This window comes from Nomascus leucogenys, chromosome 15, assembly GCF_006542625.1.
Source record: "Nomascus leucogenys isolate Asia chromosome 15, Asia_NLE_v1, whole genome shotgun sequence".
Lineage (NCBI taxonomy): Eukaryota > Metazoa > Chordata > Mammalia > Primates > Hylobatidae > Nomascus > Nomascus leucogenys.
The window spans coordinates 22,322,254-22,344,969 of NC_044395.1; the positions used below are offsets into that span (position 1 = coordinate 22,322,254).

The 22,716-nt window shown below is 44.9% G+C and overlaps 1 protein-coding gene across 1 annotated transcript; it reads left to right on the top strand.

The window, feature by feature from the left end:
* The first annotated feature begins 867 nt into the window (after nt 1-867).
* On the top strand, nt 868-22,275 carry LOC101179310. The gene is made up of 4 exons (XM_004090555.2): nt 868-987; nt 3,297-3,493; nt 8,352-8,461; nt 20,658-22,275. The coding sequence occupies exons 1-4, from the start codon at nt 871-873 to the stop codon at nt 20,723-20,725; spliced, it is 492 nt and encodes a 163-aa protein (XP_004090603.2). The 5' UTR covers nt 868-870; the 3' UTR covers nt 20,726-22,275.
* The last annotated feature ends 441 nt before the right edge of the window (nt 22,276-22,716 follow it).

The following is a 22,716-nucleotide window of genomic DNA, read 5'->3' on the forward strand; positions in this document are numbered from 1 at the left end:
ACCTCAATTCCTCTGTGAAGTATGTCTTTTTACCTCTAGAAGGACTTAAGGTTCAGAGAGGGTAAGAGACTTGCCCAAAGACCGCAGCTACCAGGTGACAGATCAGAATTCAAATACAGGGTGGCAAGATGCTTACTAGCAGATCATTTTAAACGCGTATGCCTGGCACACAGTAAGCACTCTGTAAGTAGTGTCATCTGCTACCATCGGTGTTCTTAGAAAGGCTCTGGCCCAACCCTATCCTAGAATCATCACTCCATTGCAGGCTTGACACTGGAACCAACTCTTTGCTCTGGAGTTAGGTTAAATCATTGCTGGCTTCAGGCCCTTCTCCATTAAAAAATGTACCCGTGGAGATAATGGATGCACTGAATTTCTACCAGTCATCACGCCTTGCTGTCAATCAGAAGGAATATCCCATAGGAAGGCTAGGACTGGGCATTCCTCTCTACCTATCACATGGTTTGATGAGCACAAGGTGCTGTGGTTTGATGTATAGAGTCTGCCTTTCTTAAAGGAACCCTGATTGTGGACTAGAGGGGCCTATGTGACATGATTCCCCTGAGGCCAGCGTGGCAGAGGGCAGGATGGCTATCTCTCTACTGCAGCTACAGCTGCCTTTGGAGCTTTCTCAGCAATCCCCGGTGTCCAATGATTGAACAAATGTACACAAACACAGCAGAGCCTGCTCCTGCCAGAAACAGACTCAAAGCTACAGCGACCAGGTCCAGAAAAGTTCCCCCAGGCCAGCTCAACTCCCACCAGCAGGGGTCACACCTGAGCAGCCAGAAGGGTGGGGGCCCGGAGAGTCTGGCCTACCAACCAGCAAACCTTTGTATGCTGTGGGTGAGGCCCATACTCAGTCAGCACATGGAAGGGGAACTGGAGGAGGACATTAAGCTGAGAGGAGGTCCTGGTGGGCTGGGGCCAACTCCCCAGGAGCAGAGGAAGCAGCCAGCAGCCTGGATGGGCAGAGGCAAGACCAGGGTAAGCTACACTACAAATTGTGCCTCTGCAGGTGGCTGCCAATGCCACCTTAATGAGGTGTCTCAGACAACCAGAGGCAGCTGTTCACCTGATGGCCCTTCCTGGCTAATGGCAGGAGGCTATGTCACTTCCCCTGGAATGCCACCCCGGTCAGATGGCCAGATGGAAGCTGAAGCAGCCCTGAGTCAGTCTTGGAACTAGAGTCCCCACAGTGGGCACTGAACAAGGCCATGACCTGTCCCAGCTGAAAGAGTGGAGAAGGCCCTTTCCATAGCCATTTGGGTTCTGATTTTTTATTCTTTCCCTCTGGAATAAGAGTCAAAAGACCTTCCTCAGCAAGGGAGCTGGTAGGAACGAGGGTGAATGTCACAGGCTGGGTTTGGATGCTTTTGTGGTATCTCAGAGCCTGAGCATGAGACATATCTGAAAAAAAATCTTGAATAAAACATGGAAAATGAAGTCCACCTTCCAGAGTTTTTCTCATAGCTGGAAGTTGGGGCATCTGTAGCAGCTGACTTCATTTTCCCCTTAGCATCTGAGGTCCTCATAGCAGGCAGACCCAGCTAGACTTCAGATGACCCCATCCACAGGGGAACAGGATTCAGATCGCCTCCTGATAAACTCTCGGGACATTATTTTCCCCCTTCTGGTTAATTTCTATTTCAATGTTAAGCAGAGACCTTTCTTCCCTCTTGGCTACTATCCCATTTGTTAGTTTAATTTAGAAAAGGGCTCTATAAAATATTCCATTGAAATGATTATCCTGGCCTGAGCCCCAGCCACAGTGGGTGGTTTGTGTTGCTCTGAGGCCATGAGGCTGGCACTGGCTCCCCAGTGAGTGATGGGGACACACCCTGTGGCCCAGGGCTACAGGACAAGGGCTGGAGCACAGTGCCCTGCACCTAGCTCCTTGAAGAGTCACAGCCCAGTTAGGCTGTGTGCAAGGGGAACAAGATGGGTGCACCCACAGATAGGGGGCTGAGGTGGGAGATGGTAGGCACAGGAGCTGACCCCAGGCAGGACCGATACCTGAGCTTACAGGTGCAGGGCAATCCCCAGGATGCCTTGCTGCCCGCAGTCTCCAAAGGAGATGGAAATCCTCACCTGTGCTTAGCATTCTCCTACCTCTGCGGCAAGGAGTCCTGCTCCCTGAGGGTGACCACTTGGTCCCTGGCCCCGACTCTGCCCCAGGGCAAAGTACAGAAAGGTCTGTTGAGAGTCAGCAGGTGAGGTCGGAAGAGGTAGGCTTTGAGGCAGACAGAATGAATCCAATTCAGACCCCCCACTCACTGTCTAGGTGACCGTGGGCAAGTGAGTTAATTTCTTTATGACTTACTTTCTTCCACTGAAAGCTGGAGATAATGACAGCTACCTCGAAGTATTTTGTAAGGAGAGTGTATGAGTGCAGGAAGAATGGCCAGAGAGGAGCCTGTCAAGTAGGTGCTCAATAAAAGTCCTTTTCCGCTTCCCTTTCCATCTGAGTAGGGCCGGGGGAGAGGCCCCAGAGCTCAGCCTCTCAGCATCTGCTGCCAGCCCTATTGGTACCTGATGCTCTTTCTCTGAGCCTGCTACTTCAGGGGACATGATCCACAGGGAGACAGAGCCCCAAACCTGAGACAAGGCCAGCCTAAACAGAAGCTGGACAGATGCTGGGTATTCACTGGGCACAACCCCCAGAGGCCACGTAACGAAGTACCCACAAGCACCCACATTTGCATGGTGTTCTATAAACCTCAAAGCATCTTTGCCTATGTTTCAGCATTTGCCTAATACCACCCTTTGAGGTAGATAGAGCAGGTATGCTCTTTATCTTTCTCATTTTACAGATGAGAAACCCAAGATTTCAGCAGTCTCTATAACTTGCCCAAGGTCACAGAGCTAGTGAGATGCAGATTTGGGGTTCAAACTCACTTCTTCTGGCCTCCAGTCCAGTACCCTTTCCACCACGCCCTGTTAACAAGCATCTTTCCACTGAAGCTTCTCCTGAGGCTGAGGAGGAGATAAGATTCTGTTCAAGGTTAACCACAGCCTCTGAGTTGGGAGGACTGGGGTGGGGGCTGACCTCTCCGGACTGGATTGTTGATTTAGTGCTAGCTTGACCCCTTCAATTAGCTGCTGGACAGAGCCAGGCCCAGGAGAGACGAACGGCAGGGCTTAATGGAAATAGAGATGCTGGTGATGATATGAACAATCTGAATTATGGTCTCAATTTGCACAGAGCCTGATAGATTTGCAATAATTCCAAACCAGGTCAAGTGTCTGTGTCTCCTCTTTTTGCTGATCTCACACAAGGTATCTCCATTTGTCAGCCTCCGACTCCCTCTCTCCCAGAAGCTGCCCGCCCCCTCTGCCCCGCTGCTTTTGCAAAGTTTTCTGAGTTCCGTCTGCAGTACTGTGACCCGAGGGCACCTCTACAGCTGGGCCCAGAGGGACTGAAGCTGCTACTAGCATGGCATGGTCCTGGGAGCTTTGAGGACACCCACAGAGACAAATGGTGCACACCAAGGTAAGAAAAGGGTCAGCTCTCCATTATCCCGAGGCCTCATGCTGTGGTCATTTTTGTTTGTTTGTTTGTGTTTTGAGATGGAGTTTCACTCTCATTGCCCAGGCTGGAGTGCAATGGCGCGATCTCGGCTCACTGCAACCTCTGCCTCCTGGGTTCAAGTGATTCTTCTGCCTCAGCCTCCCAAGTAGGTGGGATTACAGGCACCTGTCACCATGCCCGGCTAATTTTTTGTATTTTTAGTAGAGATGGGGTTTCACCATGTTGGCCAGGCTGGTCTCAAACTCCTGACCTCAGGTAATCCACCTGCCTCAGCCTCCCAAAGTGCTGGGATTACAGGCGTGAGTCACTGCGCCTGGCCCTGTGATCGTTTTTAAGACAAGGGGATGGCATAATTTGATATCTTAGGGGATCATCTTGTGATGTAAAATTGCCAAAATTAATGGATGCAGAGATACAGTTGCAATATAGTCCTCCTAGTACCAGGAACTAGGACAGCAGAGGCCTGAAGCAGATGCCAGACCCTCCTCCAGGCCAAACCAGGGATAACTGACCTATTCCACAGCTCATGAGCATTCTTAGACCTGGGCACTGACATCAGCTACACTGTATGGCACCCCAGGCAAGCCTGTTCACAGTTCTGCTCCTTCCTTCTTAACCCTTGGTATGAATTAGTCTATACAGATTGCTAGATAATCCACAATTGTTGGATAAGCATCAGCTATAAACTTGGCTCTGGGATGGGTGCTTTGGGATAAAGAAGACTTTAAAAAAAATAACTATTACTATCATTAATGAACACTTATTATATGCCAGGTATTGTGCTAAATGTATTACATACATTATCTCTTCCTTTCTCATATTTTTACCTTAAAAGGTAAGGTCTATTATCATCTCCATTGTATAAAGAAACAGAGGCCCAGAGAAGTTAAGTAACTTGCTAAAGATGACACAACTGATAAGAGGAAGAGATGCAATTTGCACTCAAATTTGTCTTGGTCTCAAAATATGCTCCTGACCACTAAGGAAAGATACCATCCCAACCTTAAGGAGCCTAAAATCTAATAGGAAAGAAAAAAACACAATACACAAGGAACACAAGGATAACGAAGCAAAACAGCAAGGAAGATGCTACTCTGTGCTGCGTAGATGAGAGACGCTTGGCCTTGAGAACTATGAGAGAGCAGCATGGGTCAAATCAATGAAGAAATATTTGAGTAAGCCTAGGAGTGTGGGAGGACTGAAGCAGGGAAAGAAAATGTATCCAGTGAACAGAGTAGAGCGGAGAGGCCCCAGCAGGAACTTGGGGCATGGGAGGAAGAAAGCCTAGAGAGAAGACTTAGAGCCACATTAGGAAGGACCTTGAGTGCTGGGATAAGGAATATAAAATTGGTGTCTTGGACAATGCAGAAGAGCCTTCAGCTGAGAGAACACAGGGGCACGACTGCATCACAGTGTGGGCAGCAAAGAGCTCTTGCCCCACCTGGGAGACACAACCTTCCTGGCACTCAACACCCGCACTGAGCAGCCACTGCAGTAATCTATAAGACAGAATGTGGAGACTCGTGAATAAGACGACCCATTAACAATCCCCACCTTCTGGGTGTCAGAAGGTTAAAACAGAGAAAGACAAGAGAGGAGAGAGAAGGACAGAGTGGGACTAAAAGCAGAAAGATGACATGAGCCAAGCCCTGAGCCCTGGGGAAAGCTGGGGGACACCCATGGCCATGAAGCTATCTGAAAACCTACAGGTGAGATCACCAGAATGCACCCTGGGGCCAAACACTCCCAAACTGGGGAGCTGGGGAAACTGCTTTGTACAGCATCGTGACCCAGCTCACTCCTGAGCAGTGGGCTCTGTAAGAGGCGAAAGACTTTCTTCTCGTGGAAGCTAAGATTGGTAGTAGCCAAGCCAGCTGGAGTGTCTGTTCAGCTACCACAAAGGGCAAGGCTGGTGGAAGTGGGAGCTATGTTTTCACAGCTCCAGTTCCCCTCTAGCAGGGCCTGTGGGTGGCAGGGGCATGCTGAACAGCAGGTGTGGCTGGCTGGCTGCTCCAGACCATCAGCCTTGACCGACCCAAACAGGAAATATCATCCATTGGGTCTGCAGCAATGGGTGGTGAGCCCCACATGCTATCTGTTCCACCAGACACAACTGTGCCTTATAGAGAAAGAGCAGCTGACATGTTCTCTATGGGAAAGGTACAAGTAGGACCTGGAGGTGGGGTGGGAAGAGATGACAGGACTTAAACTAGCCCCAGCCTAGTAGAGGTCAAGCACTAGAGAAAGTCACCTTTAAATCATTCCTTGGAGGGATCTGAAAGTCATGGTTGACTTCCTGACAAGAAGAGCCTGGTGAAACTCTTAGAAATCATTAGTTCAACACTTTACAATTGACAAGGTCTTTTACTTACATTATTCCACCTAGTTGCCACTATGACCCTTTGAAGTAGACAAAAGAGGTATCACTCTCTGCATTTGACAAATGAAAAACAAAAAAAAGAGGAGGATCAGAGAGGGCTGTGTCTTGCCCAAGGTTGCGCAGCTCAAGAGTAGGATTGCAGGGATTCATTCCTGGGCTCTTGTCTTCATAGCCCTTGTTTCTTTATTAAACCCTGTTGCCTACTCTACAGTGACTGTTGGATTTGAAGAAGGCAAGACCAATCCTAAAAAATAAGAACCTTAACTGGTCACTCATCTTGCACAGAAATAGTTCGTTTAAACTGTTTAGTTTCATAATGGGTTACCCTGTTATATCCCAGAAAGGAGGAGGTGCACATGAACTGAGGAGAAGGTAAACTAAGGTCCATTAAGTCTATTGAATAGGCTGGGTGTTATAATAAATATCTTTATTTAACATTCATTATTTATTCATCCATACATTCTACAATCACATTCCTGAAAGTTAGGCACTATCCCAGAGGGACACGATGAAAACACAGAAGACATGACCCTGTCCTCATAAAATGTAAATTCTAATAAAGATTACAGAAAACAAACAACCAAAAAAACCTTTCTGCATTATGCTAATGAAACAAAGAAATAAAAGACTAAGGTAGACAATGGAAAGAGAGTATGTTCTTTAGATACTATAGTTAGAGAAGGCCTCTGTGAGAAGCTCTCATTGGAAAGAAACCATGGAAGATCATTTCAGGCTGATCATCTGGAGCAGTAGGCCACACCCAGAGGAGGAAGAATCTATAGTGTTTAAATAAAGTCAGATTCACTGGAACAAACAGAATTGGGAACCCCATTCCTAAAGGGGTTAAAGTAAGGACAGATGGCATAGTATTCTGTTAGGCAGGGGAAAGAGCTGGGTTTACTCACACTGCATTAAAGGATTTTATACAAGTAGGTGGCATGATCTAACAGATATTTTAGGAAGGTCATTTGTATTGCTGTTTGGGGAATACAAGGGGTAAAGTTGAAACAGGAAGCCTAGTTAGAAGAGTATTTCAATCATTCTGTTGGAAAGCGATGGCAGCGTGGATTGGGGAAGGCAGTAGAAAATGGGAAATGAATGCAGAATCTATTTTGGAGGTATAATTGACAGAATGTGCTGTTGGATTAGAAAGGTAGGAGTTAGAGAAAGGAAAGAATCGAGAACAATTTCTAGAGTTCTAATTTAGGTACTTGGATGAGTGGCAGTGACATTTATTGAGACAGAGCAGGCAAGGCAAGAGAGGTTTTGAGTGAAGAGGTGGGAAGGAAGAGTTCTCTTTTGGATGTATTAACTCAAGATGTCAGTGGGACATTCCAGAGGAGATGTGAAGTAGATATTTGGATATGGAAGTCTGGAGTTCAGATGATAGGGCTGGGCTGGACAGACAAATCTGACAATTGTCAGTACCTACATGACATTTTAAAGTCACGGGAATGAGAATACCTAGAAAGAGAATGTAGAGAAGGGAAAGGAGGTCTCATGATCTAGCCTCAAGGAAGTCCAGCATTTGGAGGAGGAGAACCCAGCAAAGAAAACTAGAAGTGGATCATGGGGTAGAAAAAGAAAACAAACACAGGAGCCAAGAAGTCACAGCATCCACAAAGAGTTTCATGTTTCAAGAAGGAAATATAAACAACAGTGTCAAATTCTGCTGAGAAGTCAAGAGGAGGACTGATTTGGCCACTGGAAAGTCATCAGTGACCTTTAGAAAAGTCATCAGTGACCTTTAGAAAAGCAGTTTCAGTACAGTGTGGAAGCAGCCAGATGGGAATGAATTGAGTTGTAAATATGAAGTATGAGACCAAGGCAAACAACTCCCTCCCCTACCCACCAAAAAAAAAAAAAAAAAAAGAAAAGAAAAGGAAAAGAAAAAAAAAGGAAACACTGGGTGAATTGCACAGGGTTGAGAGAAGGTTACTATGTTCTTGATGTTTCATAAGTCAGGAGACGCTAGAACATGTTTCTGTGATGCAAATGATTCAGTAGAGTGGAAGAAATTAATGACACAGTAGAGACAGGGGATAACCAAGAAATACAATCTTTAAGAATGTAGAAGGAGGCAGAACCAGAGCATCTGAGAATTGACTTTTAATAGGGAAGAAATCCTCTCTCCATTTTAATGAGAGGAGGAAATTGTTGCTGATGCAGGTGGATTTGTAGGATCAATAGGGAATTAGCATCCAGTAGCTTCTATTTCTTCAGAAAGGATTGAGGTCACCCATGGAGAATGAGTGCTGATAAGGGAATGTGGAATTTGAAGAGGGAGGAAAAGATATGAAATGATTATGTTGGGAAATGAAGAATAAGTCTATTAGAACACAGTAGAGTTGCCAGGCAGCTATGAGTCCCCAACTGAAATGTGTCATCATGAATTAATTTCTTTTAAAAAACACTTTGTTTTGTGGCTTTCTGCATTAGTGTTCGGCTGCTCAGGAACAGGCATGGAGAAGGAAGTTGCACTGAGAAGCCCAACAGGAGTTTTGCAAGACAAATTTTAATGAAAGGAGAGAAGAGCACAGAAACTGAAGGTATTTGTTAAGGAATTGTAATGAAAAACTATAGAATTTGAGCTGGACTAGGAAAGAAGTAAAGTTACGCAGGTGCTGGTGGAAAATGAGGAATGAGTGGGGTCAAAGTATTAAGGGTCTCCAAGAAGGCAAAGTTTTGTAAAAGAGGAGGTATCAGTGCAAGAAAGGTAGAACAATTGGTAGGTTGGAAAATGATGTGTTTGAAATTGAGATTTGCAAAGTGGTGTAGTTTCTATTGCCTGCAAGACAGAGTATGGTCATAGGAATGAGGAGGACCACAGAAAAAAACATGGCTGGACATAAGAAGGTCAAGAAGAAGAGGGGCCAGGGTGTTGAATGGCTCATCCCTCTGCTTAGCTTATGCTTTGTTTAGACGTGAGTGGAAGATGTGTACATACCTTCACACGAATCCACCATCTTTCCAAGATGTAAATGCCTCACCTGACTTAAGAAGCATCCATATGACCTGTTTCAGCATTACTCAAACTTGTTCTTTGTGGCTAAACAACACTCAGGCATGGTGCTCTTTATGGAGCATCATGAAATATGGACATATTAAACTTAAAATAGCTCAACATTAAATTTTTTTACAATATCAGATACCATCTAAAACTAGATTTTAGCTTCCATAAGTGGGGTATCTAGTATCAAAGGCTTAAGAGAATGAATTAAACTAGAGAAATTCTATCCACTCACTGCTTTCCAAGTACTAGGAAAAAGACACCCATCCCCTGTCTCTCATTCTTCCCTTGAGAATGATGTATACCTGATGCTCTGCCTAAATGGGTCTCCAGGGCTCTGAGAGGAAGGGTAGGGACTCCTGGCCTAGGAGAGGGGGGAGTTGAGGGGCTCCACCCCCAGAGACTTGGTAATAAATGGAGCTAGAGCTTCTTCCTCTTGGTGCTCTAGGAAGGGAATCTAAGGAGGGATTCTGAACAACAGGCCAGCCCCATCCACATTTCTAGGTAGATCACATGAGAGCTTCAGGTAATTGCCTCATCTTACCTGGCACATGTTTGCTAATTTTATTACACAGCTTCTTTCTGTTAACTAGTGGTTTTTAAATATCTTAAATTAGATCGAGACCATCCTGGCCAACATGGTGAAACCCCGTCTCTACTAAAAATTCAAAAATTAGCTGGGTGTGGTGGTGCACACCTATAGTCCCAGCTACTCAGGAGGCTGAGGCAGGAGAATCGCTTGAACCAGGGAGTCAGAGGTTGCAGTGAGCTGAGATCACACCACTGCACTCCAGCCTGGGGACAGAATGAGACCCTGTCTCAAAAAAAAAAAAAAAAAAAAAAAAAGTCTGAAAGTGAGAAACATTTATATGCTTCAGAAAGAGTAAGGAAACAGGGAGCCAGACCACATCCTCCTCCTGAGATCATTTTAGAGGGTGCTGGGTGGAGGATGACTCCAGTGGACTCATGTCAATCATTTACAGTCTCTTGGTCCACTCCAGTGGTTTATCTGAGCTGAACACTCTGAAACATGAAGACGTGAAGCAATTTAAAAAGAAGTCCATTTATTGCACAGATGGACCAAAAAGTAAGATGGAAAAGGCACCAGTCTCCCAGGCTATACTGTCTATTCTGGGCCCCTGAGTAAATAAAAGACTCACACTGACCTGATGTAAGAGGCCGATGGGGACCAGAGAAGCACTTGATCCCACGTGTTCATTCTGTCAAGTTTAGACAAGCCTAACACCAGATGAGTCTAGCCACCCAAGCACATGATCTGGGTCTGGGCCTTTTCTATGCCCCTTCCTCAAACTCCAACTACTATTTTACTTCTTGGGATGCTCAGTAGACCAAAACATTCATCTGTTGGGTCACATGAGCCACAGAACATTGTTTTGAGCTCGTGGTACATGTGGAGCCATTATCTGAACCTTGAACAATGGAAAGGCCTTCACTTCTGTCTTTTCCCAAGGGGGAAAAAATGTCTACAGAAAAGATCTCCATGCATAGAATGCACAAAGTGAAACATCTTCACTTTGCTCGTCTTAACCACCAAGGTAAGATAATCACAACAATAATTAGAATTTTTAAATATCCTATAGTTAGAGAAGGAAACCCCCAAGATGTAAAATCAGCTGTGGCAGCTATTGAAAAGGGACAAAAAGCAAGCTACCTCCCAGGAGTCTTTGAGAAGAAAGGAAAGCCATCTGAAAGGGTGCTTCACCAGCAGGAGGCTTCTTGGCAATAATGGTGATGATAATTTGCGGGATGTATATACCTGAGACTTAGGAAAAATAGCAGATAGCAAACCTAAAAAGAAATGTCTTCCTCAACCCTCACAAAGAGATTATTATCATTTGATGATTCTCATTGTCTAAATGCTCCTTAAGGGAGCCAAGGGAATTGAATGTCTAAAACTTGAAAAAAGGGTTAGAAATCTAGAAAAAGCTTAGACAGTGGTGAGAGTTGGGATAAATGGGGAAGGGGCTCTTTGTCCCCCCTAGTGGATCAGAGCTCACTGCTATTATGAGAAAGAAAAAGAAGATCATCTTCCTTGTAATTCTACTTGTGGGTTTCCTGCTTCTTGTCTCAAGCTTTGTCTAAAATCCTTCTCCGTACCCTTTCCAATATTCCAGTACAGGCACCTTTAAAGACGCCACTGATTTTACCATGAGACGAGAGTATTACAGTCGTGTTCAGGTTGTATAGGTTTAGTTATATCTGCCTCACTTTCCACTCAGGCCTCCGGTTTGGGCTTTAAATTGACTGACATTGGGACTCATACACATTTTAGAGGGTACCTTGGCAGTAAGTATTTTTTAAAAAAACCTCTACATGAGTGCATTCGCTTGGACTCAGCAAGTCCTGTTCTAGGAATTCATCCTAGGGAAGGGATTAGACACGTGGCAAAAGATTACACAGCTAGGATGTTTGGCTCAGCACTGTTTATAATCATGAAAACTGGGAAACAGATTCAATGTCCAGCAATAGGGAGTCGGTCAAATAGTGTGACACAGTCAAAATGTGAACCCCTAAAAATAATGATGTAGAGAAGTATTTACTAACTTAGACATTGATTCGCAATGTATTTTAAATGGAAAAAGAAGACCGCAAATATTATTCAAAACCATACTATTTTTGTAAAATCTACATATATGAATAAAAAAGATAAACACTAAGGTGTGTATTAGTGGAATGGTGAGTTATTAATGTTTTGAAGGAAACTAAAATATTTCTCTCTAAAATGCTGAAGACTGTTGAGCTAAAAAAAGGTTGAAATGCAGGGCATGCTTTGCTCCTCCTCTCTGCCTTCCCCACCCACAGGTAGGCCCCTTCCCTACATTTGCTTATCAGCTCAGAAGCAGAGCTCAGAGACAGCAGCCGCCAGAGGATCTGGGAGCTGACTTTACTCTTACCATAAATCTACCTTCCCACATTTTCCTGCCTTTTGGAAGTCTGAAGATACTCTCCTCTTTGTCTTGTCATTGAATAGAATTTATGGCTCCTTGTTAAAATGCTATTTAAGCAAGGCCTCTAAAGCCACTGCCTTGACAAAGAGTTTTGAACTGAGGCCTCTTCTGTGTGATGGGTACAGCACATGTTAATAAACTTCTGCTTGTTTTTCTTTTGTTAGTCTGACTTTTGTTTTCAGGAGAGTATCTCAACTTAGAACCGAAAAAGATAAAGGAAAGAAATTATGTTTTCTTCCCCTACAGTTTATAGTTTCTGTTTCCTGCTTTATCTGTATTTTCTTTTTTTTTTTTTTTTTTTTTTTTTTTTTTTTTTTTGAGACGAGTCTCGCTCTGTCGCCCAGGCTGGAGTGCAGTGGCGCGATCTCGGCTCAATGCAAGCTCCGCCTCCCGGGTTCACGCCATTCTCCTGCCTCAGCCTCTCCGAGTAGCTGGGACTACAGGCGCCCGCCACCACGCCCAGCTAATTTTTTGTATTTTTTTTAGTAGAGACAGACTTTCACCGTGGTCTCGATCTCCTGACCTCGTGATCCGCCCGCCTCGGCCTCCCAAAGTGCTGGGATTACAAGCGTGAGCCACCGCGCCCGGCCTATCTGTATTTTCTAATTTTTTATAGTGAACAAATATTGCTTTTGTAGTAAAGAAATCATCTTAATTAGGCTTTCCTTAAAAAATTAAAAATACATTTCTAAGGCAAAATGTATCCCTCCCTCTCATTGCCATTTTCCCTCATAGCAGCAACATCTATTACTAGTTTCTTGGATAATTTCAATGACACTGTGCATGTCATAAGGACAGGAGGCAGAGAAATTCTAGGCAGAAAAGGGCAGGTCCCCAACAAAACCCCACCCTCAAGCCTGAAACCATGGCCCAAAGTGAGAACTGACATCCCTGTTTTCCTGCTCGAATGTTGCCTTTTCCTAAACCACTCATGGCTCCCCCCGCCCCCCATCCTGTGCCTATAAAAACCTCAGACTCAGCTGGCAGAGAGGAGAAGCAGCTGGACATTGGGGACTATGGCTGGACATTAGAGAGAAGCAGCTTGACTGCAGAGGGACAGCTTGATGGCATAACTGTGGAGAATAATCTGGCTGAAGATGGCTGGAGTTCAGGAGATTTCCTTCCCGCCCCTTTTCAGCTCCCCTTCTAGCTAAGAGCCACTTTCATTAGCAATAAAATCCCCCGCATTTACCATCCTTCAATTTGTTTGTGCAATCTCATTTTTCCCGGACATTGGAAGAGCTCAGAAGCCAAGTGTGCAAATATAAAAGGGCCAACTGAACTGTTAACACTTAAGCTGTCCATGGATGGCAGAGCTAAAAGAGCACTGTAACATGCCCTCTAGGGATTTAGGGGTCATGGACACCCCACTAGATGCTGCTGCTGGGCCCGCACAGAGTTTGCTCCTGCCAGTGACCAAAAACATTCTCCCAAGCTCCTGTACCTGCTCATCTGCATGCTCCCTCCCACGAGGGGTGGAACACAGTGTGTCTGGGTGAGTGGAGTTCACCCCTGCCGGTGCGGAAGTGGCCTGCTGGTTCCACTGCTTGTGCACTCCAGTTCCCACCATGTTCACTCATGCACCCCCTCCCACGAGGAGTTGAATGCTGCAGGCTAAGTACACAAGGTACCCATGTCACAAGTCTTACAAAGGGGTCAGGGAAATATCCTGTGTCACCTGTACACATCAGTGGAAAAAAAAAAATTATTTCTCAAAACCATATTAAATTAAACCTGAAATCAGAGGGTCAGGAAGGGCTGGTTGTTGTGGAAGGAAATGTATCCTGGGGTACTTTTCAACTGCCTCTGGCATGTGGGGCTGGTACCAGGCTGAAGTGAGCAAGGCACTTGACTTGGGCACAAAATGTATGAGGGTGCCAAATACTCAGTAATCAAGGCAAAGAATATGTTAATACAATATTTTAAGAGTCAAAATCAATGCAAGTACTTTATGAAGAACAAAATCAAGACAGGACCATATTACTGTCATGTATTTTCCCTTTCACCGCAGGCTTCAATATGGCTCCATGTGGCACTATCACTGTCAGTGGCAAGAAATCAAGTGATAAGAAGAGAGAATGTTGCGGGTGGGGCAGGAGAGAAAGGGATCTGACCTACACTGTTTACTCTGTGTCAGGACTGTGGTTCACACTTTCTAAACATTATTGATAGCAGGTTGAACCCATCTATCCCGCTCATGATGGTTCCCTCTGGATGGAGGAAGCTCTCCAGAGTAACACTCTGACCTTCTCTCCTCCATCCCTGACCCCTCCACAAGGAGATGGAGTCAGTTACCTGACTGGTGGGTGGGTTTGGGAGAAGAATTGTGCATATACAGCCCCATCCCTTCCTCCCTCTTCCTGGTGGGATGTTTCTGCCTACAGAAATATTCAGGAGCCACCTTGAGTCAACAATGACCTTTCTTGGGGAATTGGCTCCCTCTGTTAAGAGGGAAGGCCCCTTTCAGCCATGTACATACTGTATACACTTGACCTTCTGGTCACAGCACATTAGACCAGGGTGGACACCTGACCAAGCAAGACCAACTAGAGTCTCTCTTTATGGACTCTGGAATTATGATCTAAAGAGAGCTAATTTGGTATGTGTGGAATTAGGCCAAAGAGAGATGCAGTTCAGTCTGTGGCTGGCTAAGCTTTTAACAGTGAATCTAGGAGCTGGCAGACAGCCACCTTTCACTCACTATGGGGCAGGAGGTGGTCACTGATAAGGTGGTCTGCAACAAAGCAGACATGAAGATGGAGACAAGAAACAGTGGCAGGGTCCCTGTGATTCCCAGGTCCTGATTCCAGACCCTTCAGAAGCTGTGTTCCTGCCGTTGGCCTCCATGAGATGCTCCTGTGTACCTAAAATAAGGCTCCTTTTCCAAGCATAAGCTGGCTCAAATTGGTGTCTGTTACTTGCGCCTGAAGAGTCCTGACCACTACAATCATCTGTGTTAATATCATCGTTATTATTCTCACCCACAGTCATTTCATGCAAGATCCCCCAGACTCATTAGTCTGCTAGATTGCTCTCCTGTGCTCTTTCATGACATTCCATAGAGTTTTTCATCCTTTGGATGACTTAATTCCTCCCCCTACCACTGACTCTTGTGGGTGCAACTGGCTGGGGCTGGCATCACGAACAGCAAAATAATTTTTCAAGACAGTTGTAGGTAAAGAAAGGCAGATTTATTAGAGAAAGGACAAAGATAACGTTATAAGAAAGCAGTGGGCAGCACAGCAGAGAACAGACTGTCTGCCAAGAGGCAGTGGCTGGAGGGAAATTTTATAGGGTCATGCTGGAGGGTCTACATGCAGACAAAGTCATGCTGCTGTGGCTACATGCTGAGCAAAGTATTTGAGAACAGGATGTGGGGCTGGCAGGTTGTTTGTGATTAACAGTCTCTCAGAACAATTGTTCTTCCCTACCTGGGGCCCCTTCCAGAAGGCAAGAAGACTAGGTTCTCTACCACTGGAAAAGGAATAATATCTAGCTCTAGAGTAAAGTAACCACTAGTTCTATGACCCTCATAAAGTCATAACCTCTCATTTTTCCTACCTTCTAATGTTAAGAGTTATACATCAATCATTCAAAGTGTATTCTTTGGAACCCAAGGTTTCAAAAGAGATGTCCCAGAGGCAGTGGTGTGCTGGACCCAGCTGATACTAGCTCCTAAAAGCCAGTTGCTCCATTTTTGAAAATTTTGCTCTCCTGTTCTTAATTGAAGTCATTATAAAAAATTAAATTACAGGCATATAAACTTCTAATTAAATTATATTAAAAACAAAGGTAATAAGTACTCAGAATTTACCACTCAATTAATTTACTGCATCAAATTCTTAATACCCTTGAGGTTGTTTACAACAATTGTGGGTTTGGCAAAATAACTATATAATGGTGCGTATAATTCTGAGCAGCAGTCCCAACTCTACCTTCAGTCTTGCCCCATCAGTAGCTTAAAGCAGTGGAAATATTCACACCACGGAAATCTGAAAATGCGACAAATCACGGCTCCCCAACCCCAGAGCCAGTTGTTAAATATTTACTAGCAAACCACAGCCCAAGGCCAGAGAGGGTGTGATGTTGGGGGGTGGGGGGTGGAGTTGGTGGGAGGTGGGGGAAGCCCTAAAAAGAGACCACAGAACTGCAAATGCCCCAGGGCCATTCCACCGCCCCACCCCCACCCACTTCAATCACAACAGGATGTGGTTTTGTTAGTTTTATATCCTGGGTTTCCATGTGAGCTTTTGTTTAATAAGGGACTTCTCCTGCTTTAGAAGAAAAATATTTTCAAACTCCTGCATGACAAGATTTATAAGGCCCCTTCTCACCTTTTCATTTTTCCTTCATGCATTTCATTTAACATTTACTGATGCTTACATTTTATGGTGTAGACAGGGTAACAGCTTGTTTGAAGTCAATTTTGATATTAGTGTTCTACCCTCTTCCCAAGAAAAGGGAAAGAAAGTAGAATTACCATGGATTGAGTTCTGTAGTTTAGATGCTATCATTCTCATCATCATTCTCATCTTTCATGACTAGCATTTAGATGCTAGTCATTCTCATCACACCCACAGAAAAGGAAAACGAGGTTGAGAAAGTTCAGAGACCGGGCCAAGGTACACACAGGGAGCAAGTAGCACATCTTCCCCATGCCTCCTCCTGCACTCCTCACTAGACCTTGGACATTACTTCAGCAAACATTTATTGAGCATTTTTCATGTGCCTGACACTGTTCTAGGTGCTCGATGTACATGGGTGAATTCCTAAAGAGAAACAAATCCAAATCAAATCAAGGAAGGAGAATAGGGTCTGGAAGGCAGGAAACCTAAGCATTTCCTAGAACTGAATCAAATGGAAACACTTCAGCTATGACAGGAAATATCCTCTTCATTTACATAGGGCATACACCAAGTAACCAATGGAAACCTACAGAGGGTTTTTAAACCCCCAAAAAATCTGTAACGGGGCTCTTGAGCCCCTATGCTCAGGCCCACTCCCATCCTGAGGAGCATACTTTCATTTTCACTAAATCTCTGCTTTTGTTGCTTCATTCTTTCCTTGCTTTGTGTGTTTTGCCCAATTCTTTGTTCAAGATGCCAAGAACCTGGACACCCTCCACTGGTAACAAAATGTTAGTATAGATTTGTTAGGATTAGACCAAGGAAAGCAACCTTTTTTTAGTTCTGGCTTGGCCTCAGGCAACCAAAGAGCTGTGTCTCAAGCTTATTTGATCCTCTCTTTCATTCATTTGGAACCACATCCCCACTGACTTCCACACTGAGTGCAGGAGAAAGCAGGACAGAAGAGGATGCACCAGAATGAGGCATGAACTTGTGAAAAAGTCATCATTAATAATAAAGTATGCACAGCATTTTGCTCTCTGCACAAATCGATAGTCTCAACGTCTTCCCAGCCTGCTGAATTTTCCTAACTCCTTCCAGGCTACAGATGTGGGCAAACTGCCATACTGTAAACCTTCTCTCTCCTCTGGGTCTCATTTTTGCTCTGACCAGAACCTAGGAAGGCCTTATCCCAACTGAGGAGGGCTAGCTGATGACTGTCACTTGGGATTTGCTAAATCAGATGGTTTTTTAATAAAATGACATTGAGTTCCTTTGGTCTGTGATAATGCAAGAAAGCACAAATCAACAGTTTCTATTCCCATGTTCTAAGTAACTGGAGCTGGGTAGCAGTTGTCAGTGTCTGCTGGGTGTGCAGAGCTGTGCAAGCCCCTGCACAGAGAGAGACAGAAAAGATCCAAATGTCATGTGAGGACTGGGTGAGGAACCCAGACTACTAGCTCCCTCTCCAATGCTCTTTCCCAGATTGCTCATCGCTTCCGATTGCGGTCGGCAAAAGATTGCTCATCGCTTCCGATTGCGGTCGGCAACAGTTGCAGGGCTCCTCTCTGTAGCACTCATCCAAGTAGGGAAAGGCCTTGAGCGTTCTGCTGTGCATCCCCTCGGAGCCTCCAGCCAGCTCCAGACGCTTCCCTAATTTTTGCTGCTTTCACCCATTTTCTCCCCTACCACCACTCACTCTGATTTGAAGGCTGCTGAAAGTCAAGACAGGATACACAGTGTGTGGCTCTGCCCTCCAGGTATTCTAAGTTACTTGGGTGACCATCGTTACATCTTTAGGAGTGTGAAGTTTAGTTATGAATTCATCCACACCTACCTGCCCACTTTATCCCCTTCTCTTCTCCCGGGCTCCTGAGACTTAACCAAAGCTCTCTGTTCCTAGGACAGGTGACTTGGCAGAAACACACACCCTGTGAGCTCTTTTGAGGAAGGCAATGGAGAGTAAGTGGGTATTAGTCAGTGTTCTCCAGAGAAACAGACCAATAGGGTATAGATATAGAGAGAGATACAGAGAGAGATTTATTTTAAGGAATTGACTCACACAATTCAGGTGGCTATAAAGTCCATAGTTGTAGGGCTGGTTAGTAGCCTGAAGACATAGATAAAAGCTGATGTTGCAGCCTGAGCCTGAATTCCTCCAGGCAGCAGCAGGTTGGAACCTCAGGAAGGTTTCTGTGTTGCAATCTTGAGACCAAATTGCTTCCTCTTCCAGAAGCCTCAGTCTTTGCCCTTAAGGCCTGTCTGTCAGCTGATGAGATGACACCCACCCACATTGTGGAAGATAATCTGCTTTATTCAATGTCTGCTGATTTAAATGTTACTCACATCTGAAAACTTCCCTCACAGCAATATCTGGACTGGTATTTGACTACACAACTGAGCCTAGTCAAGTTGACACATAAAATTGACCATCACAAAAGTGTTCTCACTTCAAAGGCCCTCTGCCCTCTGGCCCTTAGAGTGGAGTAAAATGGATTTCTCCACCTTAGAATTTGGAAGAAGGGATTTAGGAACAATACCCTTAATAATCATGAAATATAAGGGAGCTTTGCCATGTAATGCTAAACAGGAAGAGGAAAATTTTCACGAGAAATAAAGATGAAATTAAGTTGCTAAGAAGAATATAATTTCCCAAGTGAAGGTTGTGGAAGGAAGTTAATCCCTATTGTAGGGAGACATGTTTAACTTAGAAGACATTAGCAGGGAAGAACAAGCCATTAATCAAAATGGACCTTCTTCTCCCAACACCTCCACCACAACCACGTTATTCCCATTCGTGGGCCCAGAATTTACCCTTCCTTCCCCATCTACCTGTGGAACCCGTAGCTACGGAGGCCAGGGTCCATCCTTCCCATACAGAGCCAGTAGAAAGCAGGCCAAAGTGAAAAGCTACTAACCTGAAGTGTACACTGTGTGGACTCACTCAGAATCCCAGACTCAACGTTATTTTAAGCTGAAGATATTTGAGATTCAACAGACACAGAAAGAAGACTTCTCAGAGCTTCCCTTATCTGACTCAACAGAGATACTTCTGAGAAATGAGAACTGCCATAAATTCCCTCTTTGGGGCAAGTCTATTCCCAGGAGAGAAACCAAGAATAAATCTACCATAAATCTCCTCTCCGGGGGAGTTGTATGGCCATAAAGAAGACAGAAAGACCACTCACACCTGCATAAACAAACATTATCTTAAACTTTACCTCCTATTTGTTCTCCTAAAAACCCATTTGTCTTTCCTAAAGAAACCTATTTGTCCTTCCCATAGAAGCCTTTGCTCTCCCTACCTTTTCTCCTAAATTAGGTATATAAGCTCCAAATTCTAACCATCCCTTTGAGTTACACATCACTGAGTACTCATCACTAAGTGCCCATGTGTACACATTTTGTGTGCATAAATAAGCTCTTTCTTTTCTCTTGCTGATCTGTCTTTTGTCAGTTTAATTTGCCCATCCCCAGGTACACGACATAAGAAGGTATAGAAAAAGCTTTTCCTCCCCTACAATACCAAGACTGAAACCTACCCAAAGAAAAGTGCTAAATAAACATGGGCTTTGCTCTTTCTTTAGGAAGAGGTAATGTCAAGGGAGAAAAATAATTGGAAGCAGGACATCAGAGGAAGAAAGGATTAAAAGAAAATAGGGAGGAAAGGAGTAACATTGTGGTCAAGGCTGGAAATCCACTGAAGGCCCAGCAGCATCAGTGTGGAAGATCCCAGAGAGCTTGGCAGCAAGGCTTTGCTCTAAGCGTGGAAATGAGGGAGGTAGACAATTGACCAGGGTAATACCTGATTCCTGAGTAAAAATCTTCTTAAACCATCTTACTGATCCAGTGGATGTACCCTTTAGGAAAAATAGGTGAGGAAATACTTGCAACACGCAGGGGAGAGAGGATGCCCTCCTTCCCAGCAGAATGGCAGCTCCACGGGTCAGAGAAGCAGCAGCCTGTACCAAATAGCTCAGCTGAAGAAATAGTAAAGCTTATTGCCCAACCTTCTCCTCCGCAGAGGTAGGGGCCAGACGCAGATATTGAAGGACAGAGACAAATGGAGACCACCATATGGGTTACAATCTAACTAGCCAATGGCAGTGACCAAGAGAATTTTATATCAGTCGGGATTCCAACAGAAAACACATAGCACACTCAAATCAGGACTACTTGAGGAAGCTTTAATGAAAGACTGTTTACAGAGATGTAGGCAGGGCATGGGGGGAAAGGCAGAATGCATTAATCCAGAGGAATAAAGGAAGGGGCAGTAACCAGAACGCAAAAGAAATAAGCTTGCAGAGAGGGCTTCCTTGAGAGGGGTAGTGATCAAGGAAGACCACCAGCCCAAGGAAAGTTTGCAGGAAAGAGGCCAGGGGAATAAACGCCCTGACCCTACATGCCCCTTTTCCTCCAGTTGACCACCTGCGCTCCTCCTTGGCCAAACTCGACAGAAATCTAGAATGCAAGGAACAATTGCTGTGATCCATCAAGTCAGCCCCAGGAAAGAGAGTAGAGCTGAGAAGGCTGGAGAGAGAGAATCTGGAGGAGCAAACGGAAAGTACCTGACTGGGTCACCAACATCCAGGAGAGGGTCCCTGTATGTCACGGATCCTGGGAGGGACAACTAATGCATAACAACAGATAATGGATCCACACTCCTTTCTGCCTCCTCCTGATCGCAAAACCCACTACACACATGTAAATGCACCACACACACATGCCCACTACACACAGATATATATATAGATACACATCCACACACATAGGGATACACATACACACATACATACATGGACACACATTGCACATGTGCACAATGCAAACATACATGGATGTACACATAAGCATGCATACATATGTGAACACATGCACACACACACATACCCACACTTAATCATAGTCTGCACACGTATCACTGCACGCTGCTCAGGCTCCTCCAGATCAGTCAGAAATTATAGGAGATAAAACCAACAGAATTTAAACAAAGACAAGAAAGACCTGGAATGATGGGCAGACTTGTCTAATTATTGCTATTTTTAGAACTCATACTGCAAGTGCTAGAAAAGAATGGGGGTGGGGGGTGCTGACCAAAGAGATTGCTTCATTATTGGAAACAGAAGATAAGTAGGCTGAAGAGGGTGATTGGGAAGTTGAGAACAGGGAGGCAGCTCTTCCCCTCTCCCCTCCACCCCCATGTCTCCGTCTCCCATTCCAGGAGCTGAGCACTAGGAGAAAGAAGGGCACATGAGACCAGATGATGGAAGCCGACCTGCCTTTCCACTCTGGCTACAGACTTTCTGGATGTGTGACCTCGAATATGTTCCTGAGGGCCACCTCTAGCCTATAAGGTGTCTTTGTGCAAATAGAAGACACCCCTTGGCACAGATAAATAAAGAGAATATTCTGGTTGGATGCAGCACCTCATAGTTCTTGATCTGGCAAACAGTGCATGGCTGAATTTCCACCCTCCCAACAGTGCGTTTCTGCAGCATCCCAGCTACCCAACCGCATGCAGCAAGCAGGTGTCACTTCACATCTGTAGACCCCTGCACGTCCTCTCCATAAGTGAAGATAGTATCTTCAAAACAGGGAGATCCAACACAGGAGACAAAATGCAAGGCGAGAACCAATAATTAAAAAAAAAAAAAGTCATTCAAGGTCTTAGGGTGCAGGCCACCCAGGACAAAGACTGGGAGGAGCATGGGTTCTCTGCCACATGTGAGGGGGCAGTGAAGACCAATTTTGATTGATATCTTAGGGTAGGAAGTTGGAGGATTTAGGGATACCCAGTGACTGAATTCTAGGTTACATCATCAATAACATTAATTTCTTGACATAGAAGCTGACCAGCTCTCAGCATTTTGTAATCATTGCAGAGCGCAGGCTAGGGGCTCTGGGGCCCCAGCCCTGCCAGTTTATAATTGATGTAGGTTAACTCTATTCCCCAGTTTCCTCATCTGTAGAATCAGGTAAGTGGCATACTTTTTTCACAGAGGAATTACAAAAATAAAACACAATAATATCTGTGAAAATGTTTTGTCACTCATGTGGGATCATTTGGATTCTTCTTGTTGCTAGTTGACAACCTATTTTCGATGATCCCTGGGCTTTGTTCCAGCCTCCACCTGGGGTCATTTGCCCAACTTGTTAGGAGCTTCACTATCAGCTCAGGAGGTAGGTTTCCAATGTCTTCTGCACGTGATCCAGGAAAAAGAAGGCTTGTGTTCCAGAAGAAAACTTCAGGTTAGACTTAAGGAAGAACTTCCAGACATTGAATCAGGTGAGTAAACAAGAAAGTGAACTTTGTACGGGGAGGGAGGGCAAAGGTCTTTCAAAACAGGATTGAACCCCTCATCTATTGAGAGTGATTTAGAGGTATGTTTGGATTGACTCCTGGGACACTCTGAGCCATGGAGATAAGAGCTGTACTTAAGAGCCCCTTCTAGGCTCCTTTCCAGGCTCCAGAGGTTAAT

Bases quoted from the DNA above. Each gene is read 5' to 3' on its own strand.
- LOC101179310 (XM_004090555.2), top strand. From the start codon at position 871: ATGGAAGGGGAACTGGAGGAGGACATTAAGCTGAGAGGAGGTCCTGGT. The intron at 988-3,296 runs GTAAGCTACACT...TCCATTTGTCAG, and splicing joins TGGGCAGAGGCAAGACCAGG to CCTCCGACTCCCTCTCTCCC. The intron at 8,462-20,657 runs GTATTTGTTAAG...CTTTTCCTCCAG, and splicing joins GAAGAGCACAGAAACTGAAG to TTGACCACCTGCGCTCCTCC.